This window comes from Elgaria multicarinata, chromosome 14 (genome assembly GCF_023053635.1).
Source record: "Elgaria multicarinata webbii isolate HBS135686 ecotype San Diego chromosome 14, rElgMul1.1.pri, whole genome shotgun sequence".
Classification (NCBI taxonomy): Eukaryota; Metazoa; Chordata; class Lepidosauria; order Squamata; family Anguidae; genus Elgaria; species Elgaria multicarinata.
The window spans coordinates 25,807,049-25,825,096 of record NC_086184.1 but is presented as its reverse complement, the minus strand read 5'-3'; the positions used below and the strand labels follow the sequence as shown (position 1 = coordinate 25,825,096).

Here is an 18,048-nt window from a genome sequence, read left to right as displayed (position 1 = left end):
TTGATAGCCTTCGCCTCCCGGAATATATCCAAGCCCTTTTTAAAGCCTCCCACATTGGTAGCCATCACCACATCTAGTGGTGGTGAATTCCATAGTTTAACTATGCGCTGTGCAAAGAAGTTCTTCCTTTGATCTGTCCTGAATCTCCCATTGATCAGCCTCATGAGATACAGGATACTGCATTCTAAATTCCCACCCACACCCACCCCTGTTTTCTGTCCTTTTTCTATGGACAGTCAAAAGTTTGTGGCGAATGTGGGTCTTGGGACCACAATACCTGATGGAACGCCTCTCCCGACATGAACCTACCCGTACACTGAGCTCAATATCTAAGGTCCTCCTCCGAGTGCCTACTCCGAGGGAAGCTCGGAGGATGGCAACAAGGGAGAGGGCCTTCTCAGTGGTTGCCCTCCGACTGTGGAATGCTCTTCCCGATGAGGCTCGCCTGACGCCAACATTGTTATCTTTTCGGCGCCAGGTCAACACTTTTCTCTTCTCCCAGGCATTTTAACAGCGTTTAACAACGTTAAGTTTGTTTTTAATGGACCCCAGAATTGTTGTTTTTAAATGGATACTGTTGTTTTTATACTGTTTTTATGTTTTTTAAAAAAATTTTATACTTTTAATGTTTACTATTTTTAGTTGTTGTAAACCACCCAGAGAGCTTCGGCTGTGGGGCGGTATATAAATGTAAATAAATAAATAAATAAATGAGATGACCCCATTTGGGTTGGTGCATTTTGAGAGAGGGAGAAAAATGTCTCCCTATCCACATTCTCCATGCCATGCATAATTTAATTTTGTATTTATTTATTTTATTTATTTATTTATTACATTTCTATACCGCCCAATAGCCGGAGCTCTCTGGGCGGTTCACAAAACCTTCTACACTTCTACAAAATTATACGTCTGCAGTTTAGGGTGTTTAAGGGGTGCCCCAGCATTATTTTCTCTAATAACAATCGTTGGTACTGATTGCCAATAGGATTGTAGCTGCAATGGGTCTACCGGGAAGCAAGAAGAAGGTAACAGCACGCTCAGGGCAACCCTGAGGTTTGCAGAAGTACAAGAAAATATTGCTTAAAGGGACAAATACATACATACCTCCAGCTGCCCAATTATGGCTGAGGACCCACATTCGCCACAGACTTTTGACTGTCCATAGAAAAAGGACAGAAAACAGGGGTGGGGTGGGGATTTAGAATGCAGTATCCTGAAGCAGGGAATGGTTGACTGGCTGGAACTCTGAGCAGGTGAGAATACGCTGCAACATTTTGTTGCAGGGATGTGTGTGTCTATATGTATGCCTGAGTAGCAAAACTGACAACAACACCTGCCCATGTTGTGCTAGGAAGTGGTGAAGGAGATGAATCGCCTCGGGATGATAATAGACTTATCTCACACTTCTGATGCAACAGCGAAGGCAGCTTTAAGTATCTCCAAAGCGCCAGTCATTTTCAGCCATTCCTCATCCTTCTCTGTCTGCAAGCATCAAAGGAACGTTCCAGATGATACTCTGCTAAAACTAGTAAGTCAGATTTACCTCTCCTCCTGGCTGTAAAAATAGTGCATGGAAGCAAGGCTACCCAAACCGCTGGAGTCGATGGATACATTTGGAATGTTGAGAGTGTCGTGGGTGCTCTCACAAAATGTCTACCAGGCAGGCCTCTACCATAGAGGCCACTCAGGCAGCCACCTAGAGCGCCAAGCTAAGAGGGGCGCCGGGCACAGCACAGCACTCACGCGCATTGGTTGTGAGCCGGCCCGGCCCGAGGATTCAGCTGGACCTGGGCGGGCGAGATGGCACCCCGCACCCGCCCAGCTGAAGCAAAGCCAGGGACGCTGGGGTGGGGGTGGGGCGGCTCCACGTTTGGACTTCCAGAATGCGCCCGGAAGAGAGAGAGAGAGAGAGAGAGAGAGAGAATGTATGGGTGGATGGGGTGAATGGGGTGAATGGGGTCTTTGAGTGAATGCATGTGTTCATGCGTGTGTTTGTTTGGAGTGAGGGATGCTGAGTGTGTGTGTGCGTGCGCGTGTGAGTCGGGGGGGATGATTTGGAGGTGATATTCCTATTAAACAATGCATTTTAGACCCATAGACGTTCCTTTCCAATTTGTTTACTATAATTGGCATGATGTATTTCTTGCACTTTAGCAGTTTCAAGTTTTGTGCTTCTTATCTTTTCCAGGAAACATATGTTCTTAAAAATCAAAGTTGGCATTTTTTTGGTGTGTGTGTGTGTGTGTGAAAGTAGCTCACCTTGCCTAGGGCGCAAAAGAGTCTGGCACCAGCCCTGTCACCGGCTGTACATTTTGTATTTCAGTTCCCCCTGACAGCACAGCTTAATCTCCCCACCCGCAAACACGTCCACTTGCCAATTTGAGGTCAATACTTCATGCATCTGATGAATTGGCTATATCCACAAAAGCTGATGCTCCATCAATGCAACCCCCTTGTTCACTTTCCTCTGACTCTGGCCCAGACAACAGTGGTGGCGAGGAAGAGCAAGAGATGCCACGGCCCTCCTTGCGCCCTGGATCTCTGCCCATCAAGAAAGCAAGTGGTAGGAATGATGAGGAAGAAAATGAGATGCATTAGCGGCTGGTAAGAATGGCGGTGAGGAAGTAGATTCACTGATGGAGGGGCCCTTGGGTGTTTTGCCCATGGGCCCCCCAAAACCTGGAGTGTGCACTGCTTGGGAGCACCTCAAGGCTTACAGAAGAAGTGTGTGTGTGTGTGTGTGTGTGTGTATTCACGCATACACTAAATCAGAAAGAGCCTAATGAGAACTAAGCATGTACAGCAGCAACAGAATGTTGAGTGTAAGTTGGTTAAGAAAAAGAGAAAAGTCTCCATGTGTGAATGGGGTAGAGAGAAAAGAAAGGAATTGCCTTCTTCTTCTTCTTCTTCTTCTTCTTCTTCTTCTTCTTCTTCTTCTTCTTCTTCTTCTTCTTTTCCATCTTCTTTTCCATCTTTTCCTCCTCCTCCTCCTCCTCCTCCTCCTCCTCCTCCTTCTTCTTCTCCTCCTCCTTTTCATTTCTTTTCTTTTCTTTTTCTTCTCCTCCTCCTCCTCCTCTTCCTCCTCCTCCTCATTATTATTATTATTATTATTATTATTATTATTATTTAAAAAGGGTGGCAGAAAGATCCAATTCACGTGTGATTTAAAAACAAGCAAACACAAAACCTTTGTCCTTATTCAAACTGCAAGGAATAAGAGCTGAATCTCTTGATGAATTTTATTTCGGCATTTCACATTGATATCTGTCTACAAAATCCCTTTGTTCAAGGAACGTCTGTGTGTATTGCTGCTAACGCTGCTTTTGTTCTCACCACTTCCCCTTACCATTTTCAGTACCATTTTACGGTTGGCTCACTTGCTTCATTTCCCCTTTCCTTTGTTTTAGAAACAGAATGGTGGGATTATAATGGTGACATTCCCAACCACGTTTTTGAACTGTGGGAACCAAGCGGTCAACGTTTCAACTGTTGCAGGTTTGCACTTTCCCATTCTGTAGCACTCTAATAGTCATAGTAGTAGCAGTAAATTGTTTTGTATCAGTCATATCAACAACAACATGTCTCAAAAAATCACGTCTCAAAATTGCAAGTAAAAAGATGCATATCAATGAAATGTTACTAATCATTTAATGGCCATTGCATAAGTTATAGATCCGTGTAGGATGGTGAGGGAAAGCAAGAAGGTGATTTCATACATTTATACCACAATACAGACTTTCCTGGGAGTAATTACCACTGAATTCAATTGGGTTATTGCTGAGTAGCCCCATTGGGTGATGGCCCAATTGGTGGTGATGGCCACCAATTTGGATGTAAAGTGATGCATGTTGGGATAAAAATTCCCAACTTTAAGTACAACCTGTTGGCGGTTACCAACCAAGAAAGAGATCTTGAGATTGTGGTGGACAGCTCAACAAAAACGTCAGCCCAGTGTGCAGCTGCTGTAAAAAACGCAAACTCCAGGTTAGGCATTTTTAGAAAAGGAAGAATAAAACTGCCAGTATCATACTGCCTTTATACAAATCTATGGTTCAACCACACTTAGATTACTGTGTACACTTCTGGTCACCACACCTAAAAAAAGTTATCTTAGAGTTGGAAAAAGTGCAGAAAAAGGCAACTAAAATGATCAAGGCAGTGGAGCATCTCACTTAGGAAGGTTACAACAACTGGGATTGTTCAGCTTGCAAAAAGTAGGCTATCGGGAGACATGATAGAGGTGCACAAAATTCTGCATGGTGTGGAGAATGTGGAAAAGGAGACATTTTTCTCCCTCTCCCATAATACTAGCATCCAGGGTCATCCCATGAAGCTGATTGGTGGGAGATTCAGGACAAATAAAAGGAAATACGTCTTTACACAGCACAGAGTTAAACTATGGAATCTGCTACCACAAGATGGGGTGATGGCCACCAATGTGGATGGCTTTAAAAGGGGTTGGATAGATTCCTGGAGGAGAAGGCTATCAATGGCTACTAGTCATGGTAGCTATGTGCTACCTCCAATATCAGAGGCAGTAAGATGCCGTTGTTGGGAAACATGTGTGGGAGGGTGCTATTGCACCGTGTCCTGCTTGTGGCTTCCTGGTCTGATCCAGCAGGGCTCTTCGTATGTTCTTGTGAGCAGACATGCATAAGTTTGCACTGCTGTTTATTTCAAAAATAAACATATCCGCCCCACTTAGATCAGGAAAGGCCTTGAGACTGGAGCCAAGGGTAACTTTTCCTCTAAGCATTTCAGGGGAAATGCTGGGCTGAGTGATTTTTGTTCCATTTGCACAAGGGAGGGAAGAGATAAACCTCCTGCCCCGCTCTGTAATTCGTTAAAGTAAAAACAGATACATAACTGTATATTAAGTAAATATCTAGTTTGGCCCTTGGTTTTTTTTAAAAAAGTAAAGCTTGGGGACATGGAAGTTCATGGTATGTATAGTTTGAGCCTCTACCCTGGAAGACGGAAACAAACTTCAAAGTGATCTTGATAGGCTGGAGTGCTGGGCTGAAAACAACAGAATGGAATTTAATAGGGATAAATGCCAAGTTCTACATTTAGAGAATAGAAACCAAATGCACAGTTACAAGATTGGGGACACTTGGCTCAGCAATACTACAAACGAGAAGGATCTTGGAATTGTTGTAGATCGCAAGCTGAATATGAGCCAACAGTGCAATATGGCTGCAAGAAAGGCAAATGCTATTTTGGGCTGCATTAATAGAAGTATAGCTTCCAAATCGCGTGAGGTACTGGTTAGGTTGACCATATGAAAAGGAGGACAGGGCTCCTGTATCTTTAACAGTTGCACAGAAAAGGGAATTTCAGCAGGTGTCATTTGTATGCATGTAGCACCTGGTGAAATTTCCTCTTCCTCGCAACAGTTAAAGCTGCAGGAGCTATACTGCAGCTATACTGTGACCAGGTTTAAAAGAGGGCAGGGCACCTGCAGCTTTAACTGTTGTGATGAAGAGGAAATTTCACCATGTTCTCCATATATACAAATGACACCTGCTGAAATTCCCTTTTCATTACAACTGTTAAAGATACAGGAGCCCTGTCCTCCTTTTCATATGGTCACCGTAGTACTGGTTCCTCTCTATTTGGCCCTGGCTAGGCCTCATCTAGAGTATTGCATACAGTTCTGGGCTCCACAATTCAAGAAGGATGCAGACAAGCTGGAGCATGTTCAGAGGAGGGCAACCAGGATGATCAGGGGTCTGGAAACAAAGCCCTATGAAGAGAGACTGAAAGAACTGGGCATGTTTAGCCTGGAGAAGAGGGGAGACATGATAGCACTCTTCAAATACTTAAAAGTTTGTCACTCTCTTCTCAATCCTCCCAGAGTGCAGGACACAGAATAACGGGCTCAAGTTACAGGAAGTCAGATTCCAGCTGGACATCAGGAAAAACTTCCTGACGGTTAGAGCAGTATGACAATGGAACCAGTTACCTAGGGAGGTTGTGGGTTCTTCCACACTAGAGGCCTTCAAGAGGCAGCTGGACAACCATCTGTCAGGGATGCTTTGAGGTGGATTCCTGCATTGAGCAGGGGATTGGACTCAATAGCCTTGTAGGCCCCTTCCAACTCTAGTATTCTATGATAAATAAAACCAATATTCCAAATGTGTATAGACTGCAAATACTGCAGTGGTTGAATTCACCAGTGATTTTGCCCATGGTAGGACTGTTAATTAGGTTTTCTTATTTGCGTTACCCCTTTTCCCTGCTATGTACTTATGCTTTGTCATTTAAAAAAATTTTGTCGAATATGTCTTCCTAGATCACTTTGACCACATAAAGAAAACTGCAGGTGCAACTTCAATAGGAATTGGCAGTGACTACGATGGAGAACAAGTGTTAGTAACCTTTTTCATTCAATTGACATGTGTTTGCTCCACACTGAGCTGCTGCTGAAAATGGCATCCTTGAATATTCTCCCTGTCCTCACCTCTGCCTCAGTGAATAGAACACTTTCCCTGTGCCCTGACTCTTGACAGCATCACATTGGGCAGATCAATGTTGGATAATAGGAACAACTCTGCATGCTCCTAGACACTTGTCAACAGCCACTTGTGCTGTTTACCCCCTTGTTGTCCTGTAACTTGATCAGTTCCTTTCTCCTATTCCTTCCCCTTCTTCCTCTTTGCAACAAGCAGCATGTGCTTTCTTCCTCAGGAAAACAGGTAACCAGATCTGATGCATTCACTTACTTGAATGAATGAATACCTTTATTGAATAAGTCTACTGACCATTTCAAAAAAATCACATATTATTAAAAACAAACAAATACTTAAAATTAATGGTAAGAAATCAAAAGTGTTAGTCTTTGGAAAGAAAAAGAAGCGATATAAGTGGGTTTTGGATTCTAATGAAATTGACCAGGTGGATTCATTTATCTATCTTGGCTTAGAGTTTACTTCCTCAGGTTCTTGGGCACTGCAGTTAAAAAGAAACGAACTAAAGGCAACGGTGTGTGCAAAATCCTTGAACAAGCTCTTGAATTATAGACATCCTGGTTCTCTTTTGCCAGTAATTAATGTGTACAAGGCTAAAGTGTTGCCGATAATAATTTATGGGGCTGAAATCTGGGGCTTTTCTAAAAGTAGGGAAATAGAAAGGGTCCAAAACCGTTTCTTTCGTATGATTCTAGGGGTTGCATTTGCCTGTCCAGCATACGTGCTTAGATCGGAATTAGGTATCTTGGCTGTTTTAGACCAAATACATTGTAGGCTATTTAATTATTGGTTCAAGCTAGTTTCGATGAATGAAGCCAGGCTTCCAAAGATGTGTCTTCTCGAGCAGATGGCCAAACCTTTAAAAACTTCCTGGCTTTATAAATTTAGTAAGATGCTACCAAACTATGGCTTTAGTCTGCAGGCACTTAGCATTTCAAACACCAATATAAGAAATGCCATTAAACTCAGGATTTCAGATATTAGAAGGCAGTCTGATATAGCGGCAGTGTCAAAATCAAGGGCCATGAAATGGCTAGCCAAAACAAAATTCCATTTCAAAGAAGAAAAATATTTGTTTTTTGTTATGAAACGGGCCCATCGAGTAGCCTTTACCCGGCTTCGATTCGAGCTGATGGACACAATGATGTTACAGGGTAGATTCCAAGGTATCCCATCGAAAGATAGGCTATGTATATGTGGCAACCCTGAAATTGAAGATTTAACTCACTATTTACTTGAATGTTGTTTATATTCAAAATGTAGAGAACATTATCTATCTATGTTTTTAATACGCATGAGAGACTGGTCAGCCAAGGATAAATTGGCCTTTCTCCTACGCGGTTCTAACTATTTTGTGACCCAGAGGGTTGCTCTCTTCGCTCTTAAAGCAGCCAGTATAAGGAAAAAAGAATTAGAAAAAATGGATTAATTAATAAGTTTTTATCAAATGTTGCAATATATGTGGGGTTTTATTAACTGTTAGTCATATATAATGTATTAATTATGAACTGTATATTGTTTTAGAATTTTAAATCATAAATTTTAAGTATTTGTTTGTTTTTAATAATATGTGATTTTTTTGAAATGGTCAGTAGACTTATTCAATAAAGGTATTCATTCATTCATTCACTTACTTATAGTCACTCACCAACTTCAGCAGGTGCTTGTAGTTGAATAGTTTCAAGTGACTTTTAAAGTAACTTGATTTGACCTTCTAAACTGCTTCTAGCCTGCATTAATTCCCTCTAATACTAAATGGTGTGTTGCCACACTTTCTCTATCTAAGGCAACTCTGCTGTAAGTCATACTAGACTCTCCAACAATGTAAGATGCCACTGCCAGCCCACGCAGCCAGGAAAATGTCTTGAGCTGGCTTTGCATATGTTATTTCTAGAAGAGTCCTGTGCCAAGTGTAATTTGTACATCTGCTTTCAGAGTCTGGGACTTTAGGAAGAAGAGAGAACAAGTTTGTCACTTGTGAAAATAGTCATATTCTGACCAGAAAAGGCCCTCTGGACGTGGCTAGGATTAAATCTCTGAATTGTTCTGTAAAAACAAGTTCAAGGTGGAGGAAATTATTAGATGCCTAGTTAAATAATTAGCACATAATTAAACTGTGGAATTCACTACCACAAGATGGGGTGATGGCCACCAATTTGGATGGCTTTAAAAGGGGGTTGGATAAATTCCTGGAGAAGGCTATCAATGGCTACTAGTCCTGATGGCTATGTGCTACCTCTAGTATCAGAGGCATAAGCCTATATACACCAGTTGCTGGGGAACATGGGTGGGAGGGTGCTATTGCACCTACTGCGCTATTGCACTTACTGTCAATGATGTTACGCTTACTCCGGTCAAGGAAGCTCGTAGCCTTGGCTTTATATTCGACTCCTCGCTCTCCTTTATTCCTCATATTGAGGCAGTAGCTAAATCTTGTCGATTTTTCCTGTATAATATTGCCAGGATTCGATCATTTTTGTCTGTCTCTTCTGCCAAGACGCTTGTTCACGCGCTGGTTATTTCACGGTTGGACTACTGCAACCTTCTTCTCTCTGGCCTTCCTTCTTCTCACATCAGTCCGTTGGTTTCTGTTCACTACTCTGCCGCAAAGATCATCTTCTTGGCTCGCCGCTCCGACCATGTTACTCCGCTTCTGAAATCTCTTCATTGGCTTCCAATTCACTTCAGAATCCAATATAAACTTTTCCTGTTAACCTTCAAAGCTTTTCACGGTCTAGCTCCTCCCTATCTCTCCTCTCTCATCTCACACTATTGCCCCGCTCGTGCTCTTCGCTCCTCTGATGCCATGTTTCTCGCCTGCCCAAGGGCCTCTACTTCCCTTGCTCGGCTTCGTCCATTCTGTTCTGCTGCCCCTTACGCCTGGAACACTCTTCCAGAACATTTGAGAACTACAAGTTCAACCGCAGCTTTTAAAGCTCAACTAAAAACTTTTCTTTTTCCTAAAGCTTTTAACACTTGATGTTGTGCAGACTTCTACTGTTACTTTCTACTGTTAGTTTTACCCTACCCTGTGCCTGCTTACCCTTCCCTGTACCTGTTGGCATTCTCTTCCCCTCCTTATTGTTTTACTATGATTTTATTAGATTGTAAGCCTATGCGGCAGGGTCTTGCTATTTACTGTTTTACTCTGTACAGCACCATGTACATTGATGGTGCTATATAAATAAATAAATAATAATAATAATAATAATAATAATAATAAATGTCCGGCGTCTGGATCCCTGGTTGACCATTGTGTGAACAGAGTGCTGGGCAGGATCTGCACTATTGGTTTATAATGGTTTATAAGGTATTGATAACTGTTGGAGCCCAGGACACACACTCTATATACCATTTTCAAACTGCTTTCAAATTGTTATATCCTGCTTGGTGTAGATCTGGCCCTGGAGTAGATGGACCCTTGGTCTGATCCAGCATGCCTCTTTTTATGTTCTTAAGTTCTCCAGTTTGGACACTTGAGGTGCAATCCCATGCAAGTTTAGACAGGAAAAAAGTCATATGACTTCCAGCATTCTCCAGTCATTGACTGAGGCATGCTGGGAGTTGTATGCCTTTTTTCCCCTGTCTAAACTTCAATAGCATTACTCCCTTACCTGAGTTTGATTTAGCACAGCAAAGTTGTAAATATCCCCTGGTGAGTGATTTCCCCGTTAACTGAACTCTGCATTGAGAGCTCTTGCAAGTTTTTTGCTGACCAAGACGTTTTCCATTTGTTCTGTGTCATTCTGAAATTTCTTTGTTGATAGATTCCCTGTGGGACTGGAAGATGTTTCTAAATATCCAGCCTTGATCGAGGAGCTGCTGAAGAGAGGCTGGACTGACGAAGAACTGAAGGGCGTTTTGAGAGGGAACTTCCTTCGTGTTTTCCAGGAAGTGGAAAAAGTATGACAATAACAATAACAACAACAACAAGAACAACAACATCTTTCTGAGCCATGCTGCCTTTGCCCTTTCACTATAGCATGGCTCAGTTGCTAATGATGGATGCTAGTTTATTTATTTATTTATTACATTTATATACCGCCCCATAGCCGAAGCTCTCTGGGCGGTTTACAACAGTTTAAAATAGTAAACATTAAAAAGTATACAAAATTTTTAAAAAAACCATCAAAAACATAAAAACAACAGTATAAAAACAACAGTTGATGTACACCAAGTTGATGTACACTTGGTGTAGTATGGGGTCCGCCTAATTTCACGTGCCCTCCCTCACTTGCTTTTAGCCTAATTTCAAAAAGCCCTTTCCATGCAACCAGTTCAGAATTCAGACTTCTAGCAAGAGCAGTCCCTCTCTTGGTAGCCTGTTGAGAAAGAGAGAGAGAGAGAGAGAGAAGGGGTGTTAAGAAAAAAAGGTGTTAGAAAAAAGAGAAGGGTGAGGCAGAAAGAGAAAAGGGGGTAATTCCACCTCCTTTTGGATCTGCCACTGATAGGCTTCTCCCCAAGAGAATGTGACCCTCAACAGAAAAAAGGTCCCCCGCCCCTGATGGAGTGGATTGCTTAACCATTTGGATGGGGTGACCTCTATTTGGATGCATCTATTATTTGAGGGTTGTCCCATCCTGGTCAGTTTTAAAGATAAAGAACTATAAGTGTCTCTACATTAAAAGAAAAAACCTGCAACCTTACCAGGGTTTCTTTTTCTAGAGTCTTTCCATGTTTAGGATTGGCTTCTTTAGATGGCGACCACATGATTTTGAATTGAAACTTTCCCTCCTGGCAATGCTATTATGCTCAGTGAAACGGTGTCATCCATTGGTAGAATTATAGCACTACACTGGCATTACACACTGGGGACATCCCGTGATAATATTAAAGCTGCAGGAGTCCTGCCCTCTTTTGTATCTGGTCACTTTACAAAAGAGGGCAGGGCTCCTGTAGCTTTAACTGTTGTGATGAAGAGGGAGTTACACCAGGTGCTGCATGCCTACAAATGACACCTGCTGAAATTCCGTTTTCCATACAATTGTTAAAGATACAGGAGCCCTCAGTCCACCTTTCCATATGGTCAACCTAGTTCAGCGGGCAGGAAGAGAAAGCAAGGCAAAACTGCAGAAGGGGAAGAAAAAGTGAGGTAAAGAGGTGGAGGAGAGAAATAGCAAGGCTAGGACCTAGGAAGGGAGAGAAAAAAGGCAGCTAGGATTGAGGAAGGGAGACAAATACTGAGGAAAGGGTTTAGGGGAGAGAAATAGTGAAGCTAAAGGCTGGGAATGGAAAAAGCTAGCTTCTCTACATGAGCAATTTATTACACGCTCATGACTGGCCTCTCATGGAAGTTTGCGGGTCATTTACATGATGTCAACCTCCAGGGCAGGATCTACACTACTGCTTAGAACAGTTTATAATGGTTATGACAACTGTCCAGGCCCAGGACACATTACAAATACCGTTTTCATACCGTTTTTAAAGTGTTATATCCTGCTTGGTGTAGATCGGCCCCAGGACATCTCCCCCTCTAATCTCGCTTCTTTAAACACACACACACACAGAGCATTTAAAATAATCGCAGGATTAATTCCACCACTAGATGGCATTCTTTCATTGAACTTTATGGAACATTGCCCAGAAGGGAAGTTTTCATTTACAAATCACGTGGTCACTGTTGCTCGCCATTTAAAGGAACCCGTAGTGAATACGAAAAGACCGGGGGGGGGGCGGTAATTGGTAAGCGTGTGGGTTTTTCCCTTAATGTAGAGGTGCCAGAGAGTGAGAGAGCAAATGGGAAAGGTCTGTGTGCACAGAAGACGATTAGGCAATTCAGGAAGCAAGTCTTTCCATGCCCCTCCCTCCCAGCCTCTGTCCTCATTATTTCTCTCGCCCTGTTTCACCCCATACCTCCTGACAACCATGGCAGCCATCATGTGACTAGCCACATCCTCCATGGGAGCTAGTTTATCAACTTCCCAAATGTCGCCACAGGTCCCAAAATTTTTGGGTGTCCCCCCCATGCCCTAGTGAGCCATTGCCACTCCAAGGAGACAAGATTAAATAAGCCAACGACACCTTGGGTGGGGAACCTGTGTTGCTCCAGATATTGTTGGACTCCAGCTCAAGCCACCCCTGATCATTGGCAGTGGTGGCTGGGGCTGATGGGTGTTGGAATCCAACATCTAGAAGGCCACCATTTCCACATCCCAGGTCCAGAATGGGGTCAAATTAGCCTTCCCCAACATGGCTCTGTTCAATATGTTGGGTTGCAACTCCTATTGGCCATGCTGGCTGGGGAGTGTGGGAGTTTTAAGGCAAGAGCGATGGACAGAACAAGGCTGTGTGCAGTGATGTATAGAAATAGTCAAGGATGCATTCTCTCAGGCTGCCAGAGCGGGCGATAAAGAGCATTATGCACTGTGGTGAAGAAGGCTGAATAAAGTACTTGTTATTACAAAAACAAGATGGGGACAGCCTGTTAGAGACCAAAGATGGAATAAGCTTCATACGTTCATAGCAGTTATGAAGGTCTTATTCTCTGACTTAGAACTGAATTTGCATTCTTCTAGATACGGAAGGAGAGTTTGTCACGGAACGCAAGTGAAGCGGAAATACCTCCGGAACAGGTCAAGCACGCCTGTCGCTTAGAACTGTCCTTCCCATCTCCTCGGCCAGGCCGTTCCTACGGACTGCGTTTGGGAGGACTAACAAACAGTCTAGTACTCGCTATTGTGGTGCTCCCTGTGCTACATTGAGATGATCTCCGGCAACAGAGGAATGACCCTACCTGCTTGCCCAGAGGTGAACGTGCAACGTGGTGACGTGTAATGCCACTGGATGCTACTGTGTGTGACATTTGTTCTGCCTTCTCCTTTATTTCCACCGATGGAGGAGATTGTTTGGGACCCGTGCCCAAGGAGCCTTAATTTCTAGAAACACCCACATGCACCATGTTCAGCAAAAGGGTGTGTTCACGCATGTGTCTATGAGTGTTTTCAGATGGGGGGGGAATCGTATTTCCTTAACGTAGCTTTGCTTCCTGCTTCTCTTCCACAACAGGGATGGGCAGAATCACATAGGGGGAGGAGACAGCAAGCCGCGACCACATGGCCCATTCAGTGGCTGTTTTTATAGCGCAACCTCTCCTGCACACGGCAGGCAATAGCACCAATTATCATTGTAGCCGAGACTAATTGGATTTTCCAAGTCTTATTTTGTAGCAGAAAAAACAACAGAAGGAAGACATGCAGGAAGATCACTGCATCAACAAAATGACCCACGAAGATCCGAATGTGCTATAAAATGCTCGTCTAATGTTGTTCTATATCACTAACAGCCCAATCCTAGACATGGCTACTCAGAAGGAAGTCTCATTTAGTTCAAGTAGACTTACTCCCATCTGCAGTCCTCCGTCTTATTTGCATTTACCTGAGTGGGAGTCATTCCCATGGAACTGAGGGAGGCTTACTTTTGTGTAGACATGCTCAGGACAGCACTGTTAATTACACACTGCTCACTGTGAGGAAAAAAAACTCTGTTTGCAGCATTGTACTGCATTTTTTGGTGTTTCTGAGCATAAACAGAACACTCCACCAGACACAGATACCAAAAAATAGCTTTTACTGAGTGAGTCACAGTACAAACTAAAATTCATGCCCAGGGCCGGTGCCAGACTATTTTGTGCCCTAGGCAAGGTGAGCTACTTTCACACACACACACACACACACCCAATTTTTTTGCCAACTTCGATTTTTATTCTCCTCCTTGTGCAAGCCGGCGTTGAGAAGGCGGTGGTGGCTGAGACTGAACGCAGGAGGCGCACTGTGCCCATCTCTTGTCCTTCCCCTCCGGCTTTGGGGTGGTTGTTATCTCTGTGGACCCACTCCTTCAGTGGTGCACTTCCTCGGTCTCCCTGTAGCACTCGCGTTGCCCTTTTCCCTCACATACCGGCTCTCACAGACGACGACTCTAGAGGCGCTGGAGCTGGATTTGTGGGGCCGCTTGCTCGGTCCTTGCCGGGTGAGGAGGCGGCCATGGAGCTGTTACTGCTGGCTGCAGCACGGTGTTCTCCCTTCCCTCGACACCAAATGGTAGGTATAAGGTGGAGGGGTGTGGTGGGCAACAGAGTTTTCGGTGGTGCTGAGAAGGGAGCGGGCGGCAAATCAGCCAACTGCTGGCACTCCGCCTTCGCTTGCCGGCACAAGCGGCTGGGACAGACGACCCATCCGCTTGCGACAGGGAGCGAACTGAGACCCCCCGCCCCTCCGTCGCGTCGCCCTCATGCTGACAAGCATGATGGCGACATGAGGCAAAGACTGGGGCTCCGCCTTCGCTTGCTGGCGTTCTGGGAGAGTGACTTCTGGGTGTGCCATTCTGAAGCCACCTGCCCGCCCCCCACCCCAGTGTTCTGGTGGGCACCCAGTCGAAGCGAAGCCAGGACACTGGGGCAGGCGGGCGGCTTTGGAACAGCGCACCCAGAAGCCGCCCTCTCAGAGCCGCTGTGGGAGAACGGCTTCCGGGTGCAGCGTTTGGCGCCCCCTTTACCTTGGCGCTCTAGGCGGCTGCCTGACCCGCCTATATGGTAGCGCCAGCCCTGTTCATGCCTGCCTAAAATATCAGGTGAGTCCTTTTATACTGATCAGTGTAACACTCAAATAAATCCTCCATGTAACACAAGCCAAATATACACATATAATTACATCTACCTTTTCCTTATCCATATCTCAGTAGTTTTCTCACTATTCTTCCCCTAGATGTAATTACTGGTTTCTCTTCCAGCTCCATCTTTCTAAAAATCATTCTGTTCTATATTCATACTTCAACTATCTTCCTTCCCAAACTCCCTCTCGTGATTTTCCTCATACATGTTACATATGAAAGACACAAGGTTGGTTTTCTCCAAGAGTTTAAAATGAGGAAGAGCCTATTAATTCCTCTGTGATCTGATTTGAAGTTATTGGCATAGTGATGTGAGTTTAGCCTGCTGCGTGAGTCTCTAATGAGAGATAGAATCGTTTGTGGAATAAGAGCGGAGAATTTCAGGGCAAGGATGCCGAGGGAAATGCCCTGGAAAAAGCTGTGGATATTTGCAGAGCAGAAGAAGTGACTGTAAAGCAATTAAAAGGATTGGGACCAGCAGAGAAACAAATGGATATTTTGAAAAGAAGATTGTGAAACCCGTTTCAAGTTTTCTTTCAAGATCAAAGTTTTGTTGCAGGTGTTGTAACAACCATAAGATAAGACAAAGTCCTGCACATGGAAAAGATTGTAGAAAATGTGGAAGACCTCATCGTTTTGCAAAGATGTGTAAAATCTTCCACAGACATGTGTAAAGCAATTTCATTTGACTGACCTAGCAGGGTTCACCCACCCAATGTCCTTATGAAAGCAGCGAACATCATGTTTGGGTGAATCAGTCTACATTTAAGCTTTAATCCAAAGTTTGAAGGTGGTCACTAGATTCTGCATAGAACATTGCCTTTTCATCCCCCTTTGGAAAGTGGACACTGTCCCAATACCTTCTCTGTAGCACACAGAGGTTGTGATGGTGCCATTTGGGCAACATATTTTGTTCATTGACTATCCTCGGTTTTCTGTCCTGACCAAAACTGAACCATGAGGAAAGTTCATGTATCCTATTCCATGGATGAGCTGTAATGCACACACATGATCTTACGGACCATGTTATCCTGCTTGTATCATGGTATGGTTTCTAACAATAAGTGATAGCTGAGGACTATGGGTCTGGAAACAAAGCCCTATGAGGAGAGACTGAAAGAACTGGGCATGTTTAGCCGGGAGAAGAGAAGATTGAGGGGAGACATGATAGCACTCTTCAAATACTTGAAAGGTTGTCACACAGAGGAGGGCCAGGATCTCTTCTCGATCCTCCCAGAATACAGGACACGGAATAATGGCATCAAGTTACAGGAAGCCAGCTGGACATCAGGAAAAACTTCCTGACTGTTAGAGCAGTGTGACAATGGAACCAATTACCGAAGGAGGTCATGGCCTCTCCCACACTAAAGGCCTTCAAAAGGCAGCTGGACAGCCATCAGTCAGGGATGCTTTAAGGTGGATTCCTGCAATGAGCAGTGGGTTGGACTTGATGGCCTTGTAGGCCCCTTCCAACTCTACTATTCTATAACTCTATGAGAGCCCTATTCAGGCATTTCCCCCCCCTCCGGCAGACTACCACTGTATGAAGAGGACAGCAAAGATAAGGACTTCGCCTCACCCCCTTTGTTGTGTCCCATCACTCGCTTCATCACCTTCCACAACACAAGCCAGGAAGGTGGAATGCTGTAGTGGGGAGATTTCTCTATCCGCAGAGGCTTCCCGTACAATTTTGAATCCTGGAAGATTCCCTTCCCAACGCAATGTGGGAATGGACACAGTGATGCAATAGAGAGGGGAGAACTCGCATGTGCAGCCCCAGGCTCACCCTCATCAGGTGAGGGGCATAATGCCTGAAGAGGACTACAGTCAGGTAGGAATGCAAGTCATACGTACCTCTCAAGACCAGTCTCCTGCATGGAGCGTAGGAAAAAAGCAGGAAGCAATGCACAGTTTACACACCACCAATGTAAGTCACTACAAATGAGTTTTGGTAGGGGTGGAGGCCACCGATTTGGATGGTTTTAAAAAGGGGGTGGAGAAATTCCTGGAGGAGAAGGCTATCAATGGCTGCCAGTCCTGAGGGCTCTGTGCTACCTCCAGTAGCAGAGGCAGTAGGCTTGACAGCCTTTCATCCTACGTTGAGCCGTTTCTGGCCTGTTATTGACCTGCTGTGTTGATGAGCTGTGTGGGTTTTATAAAGTGCTTTGATGCTGCTCCTTGCAGTTTTTTTGGGTTGAGTGGTTTTCGCTCTCTCTCCCTTGCTGTTTATATTTAGCGCAGGGAGGGGAAACCTCTTTCCCCATGAGAGCCCAATTGAGAGTTGGAGAAGCTCCCCCCCCCCGGGGGGCTGCATTCCTGTGGTGGGCAGGGCTGAGGGCAAAGGGGGTGGGGCCAAAATATATACCCGCATATTGCCATTTAACACTTTAACTGCCAGTAACTAAGCCTTAGGAAAGGCGGTTCAAGCTTTTAAAATGGAGGAAAGACTGTACAAAAGCCAGGAAACTACCAAATGAGTGGTGGTTGGTGGAAAGCGACATGACCACTGGAATGATGGTTTTGGACTCCAAGGCTAGATCTGCCTTACTGCTTTATAGCGGTATTGAAGTGCACTGATAACTGTTAGGGCACAATCCACATCCCATATACCACTTTCATAGTATTATTTCCTGCTTTTTATTCATTATTATTATTAATTTATTTATATGGCGCTGTACAGAGTAAAACAATAAAATAGCAAGACCCTGCCGCATAGGCTTACATTCTAATAGAATCATAATAAAACAATAAGGAGGGGAAGAGAATGCACCAAACAGGCACAGGGTAGAGTAAAACTAACATTATAAAAGTAAGATCAAAATCAAGTTCTAAAAGCTTTAGAAAAAAGAAAAGTTTTTAGCTGAGCTTTAAAAACTGTGATTGAACTTGTAGTTTGCAAATGTTCTGGAAGAGCGTTCCAGGCGTAAGGGGCAGCGAAAGAAAATGGATGAAGCCAAGCGAGGGAAGTAGAGAC

The 18,048-nt window shown here is 44.2% G+C and overlaps 1 protein-coding gene across 3 annotated transcripts in view; it reads left to right on the top strand.

The window, feature by feature from the left end:
- The window catches only part of LOC134408684 (dipeptidase 2-like), a 31,664-nt gene extending 14,416 nt beyond the window's left edge, over window positions 1–17,248 (top strand). For all 3 annotated transcript variants that reach the window (XM_063141055.1, XM_063141056.1, XM_063141054.1), the window contains exons 7-11: window positions 1,352–1,528; window positions 3,408–3,495; window positions 6,296–6,371; window positions 10,238–10,373; window positions 12,986–17,248. In XM_063141055.1, the coding sequence (XP_062997125.1) occupies window positions 1,352–1,528; window positions 3,408–3,495; window positions 6,296–6,371; window positions 10,238–10,373; window positions 12,986–13,171 (663 nt within the window). In that variant the 3' untranslated portion in view covers window positions 13,172–17,248. The remainder of the gene's footprint in view (window positions 1–1,351; window positions 1,529–3,407; window positions 3,496–6,295; window positions 6,372–10,237; window positions 10,374–12,985) is intronic.
- Window positions 17,249–18,048: the final 800 nt, after the last annotated feature.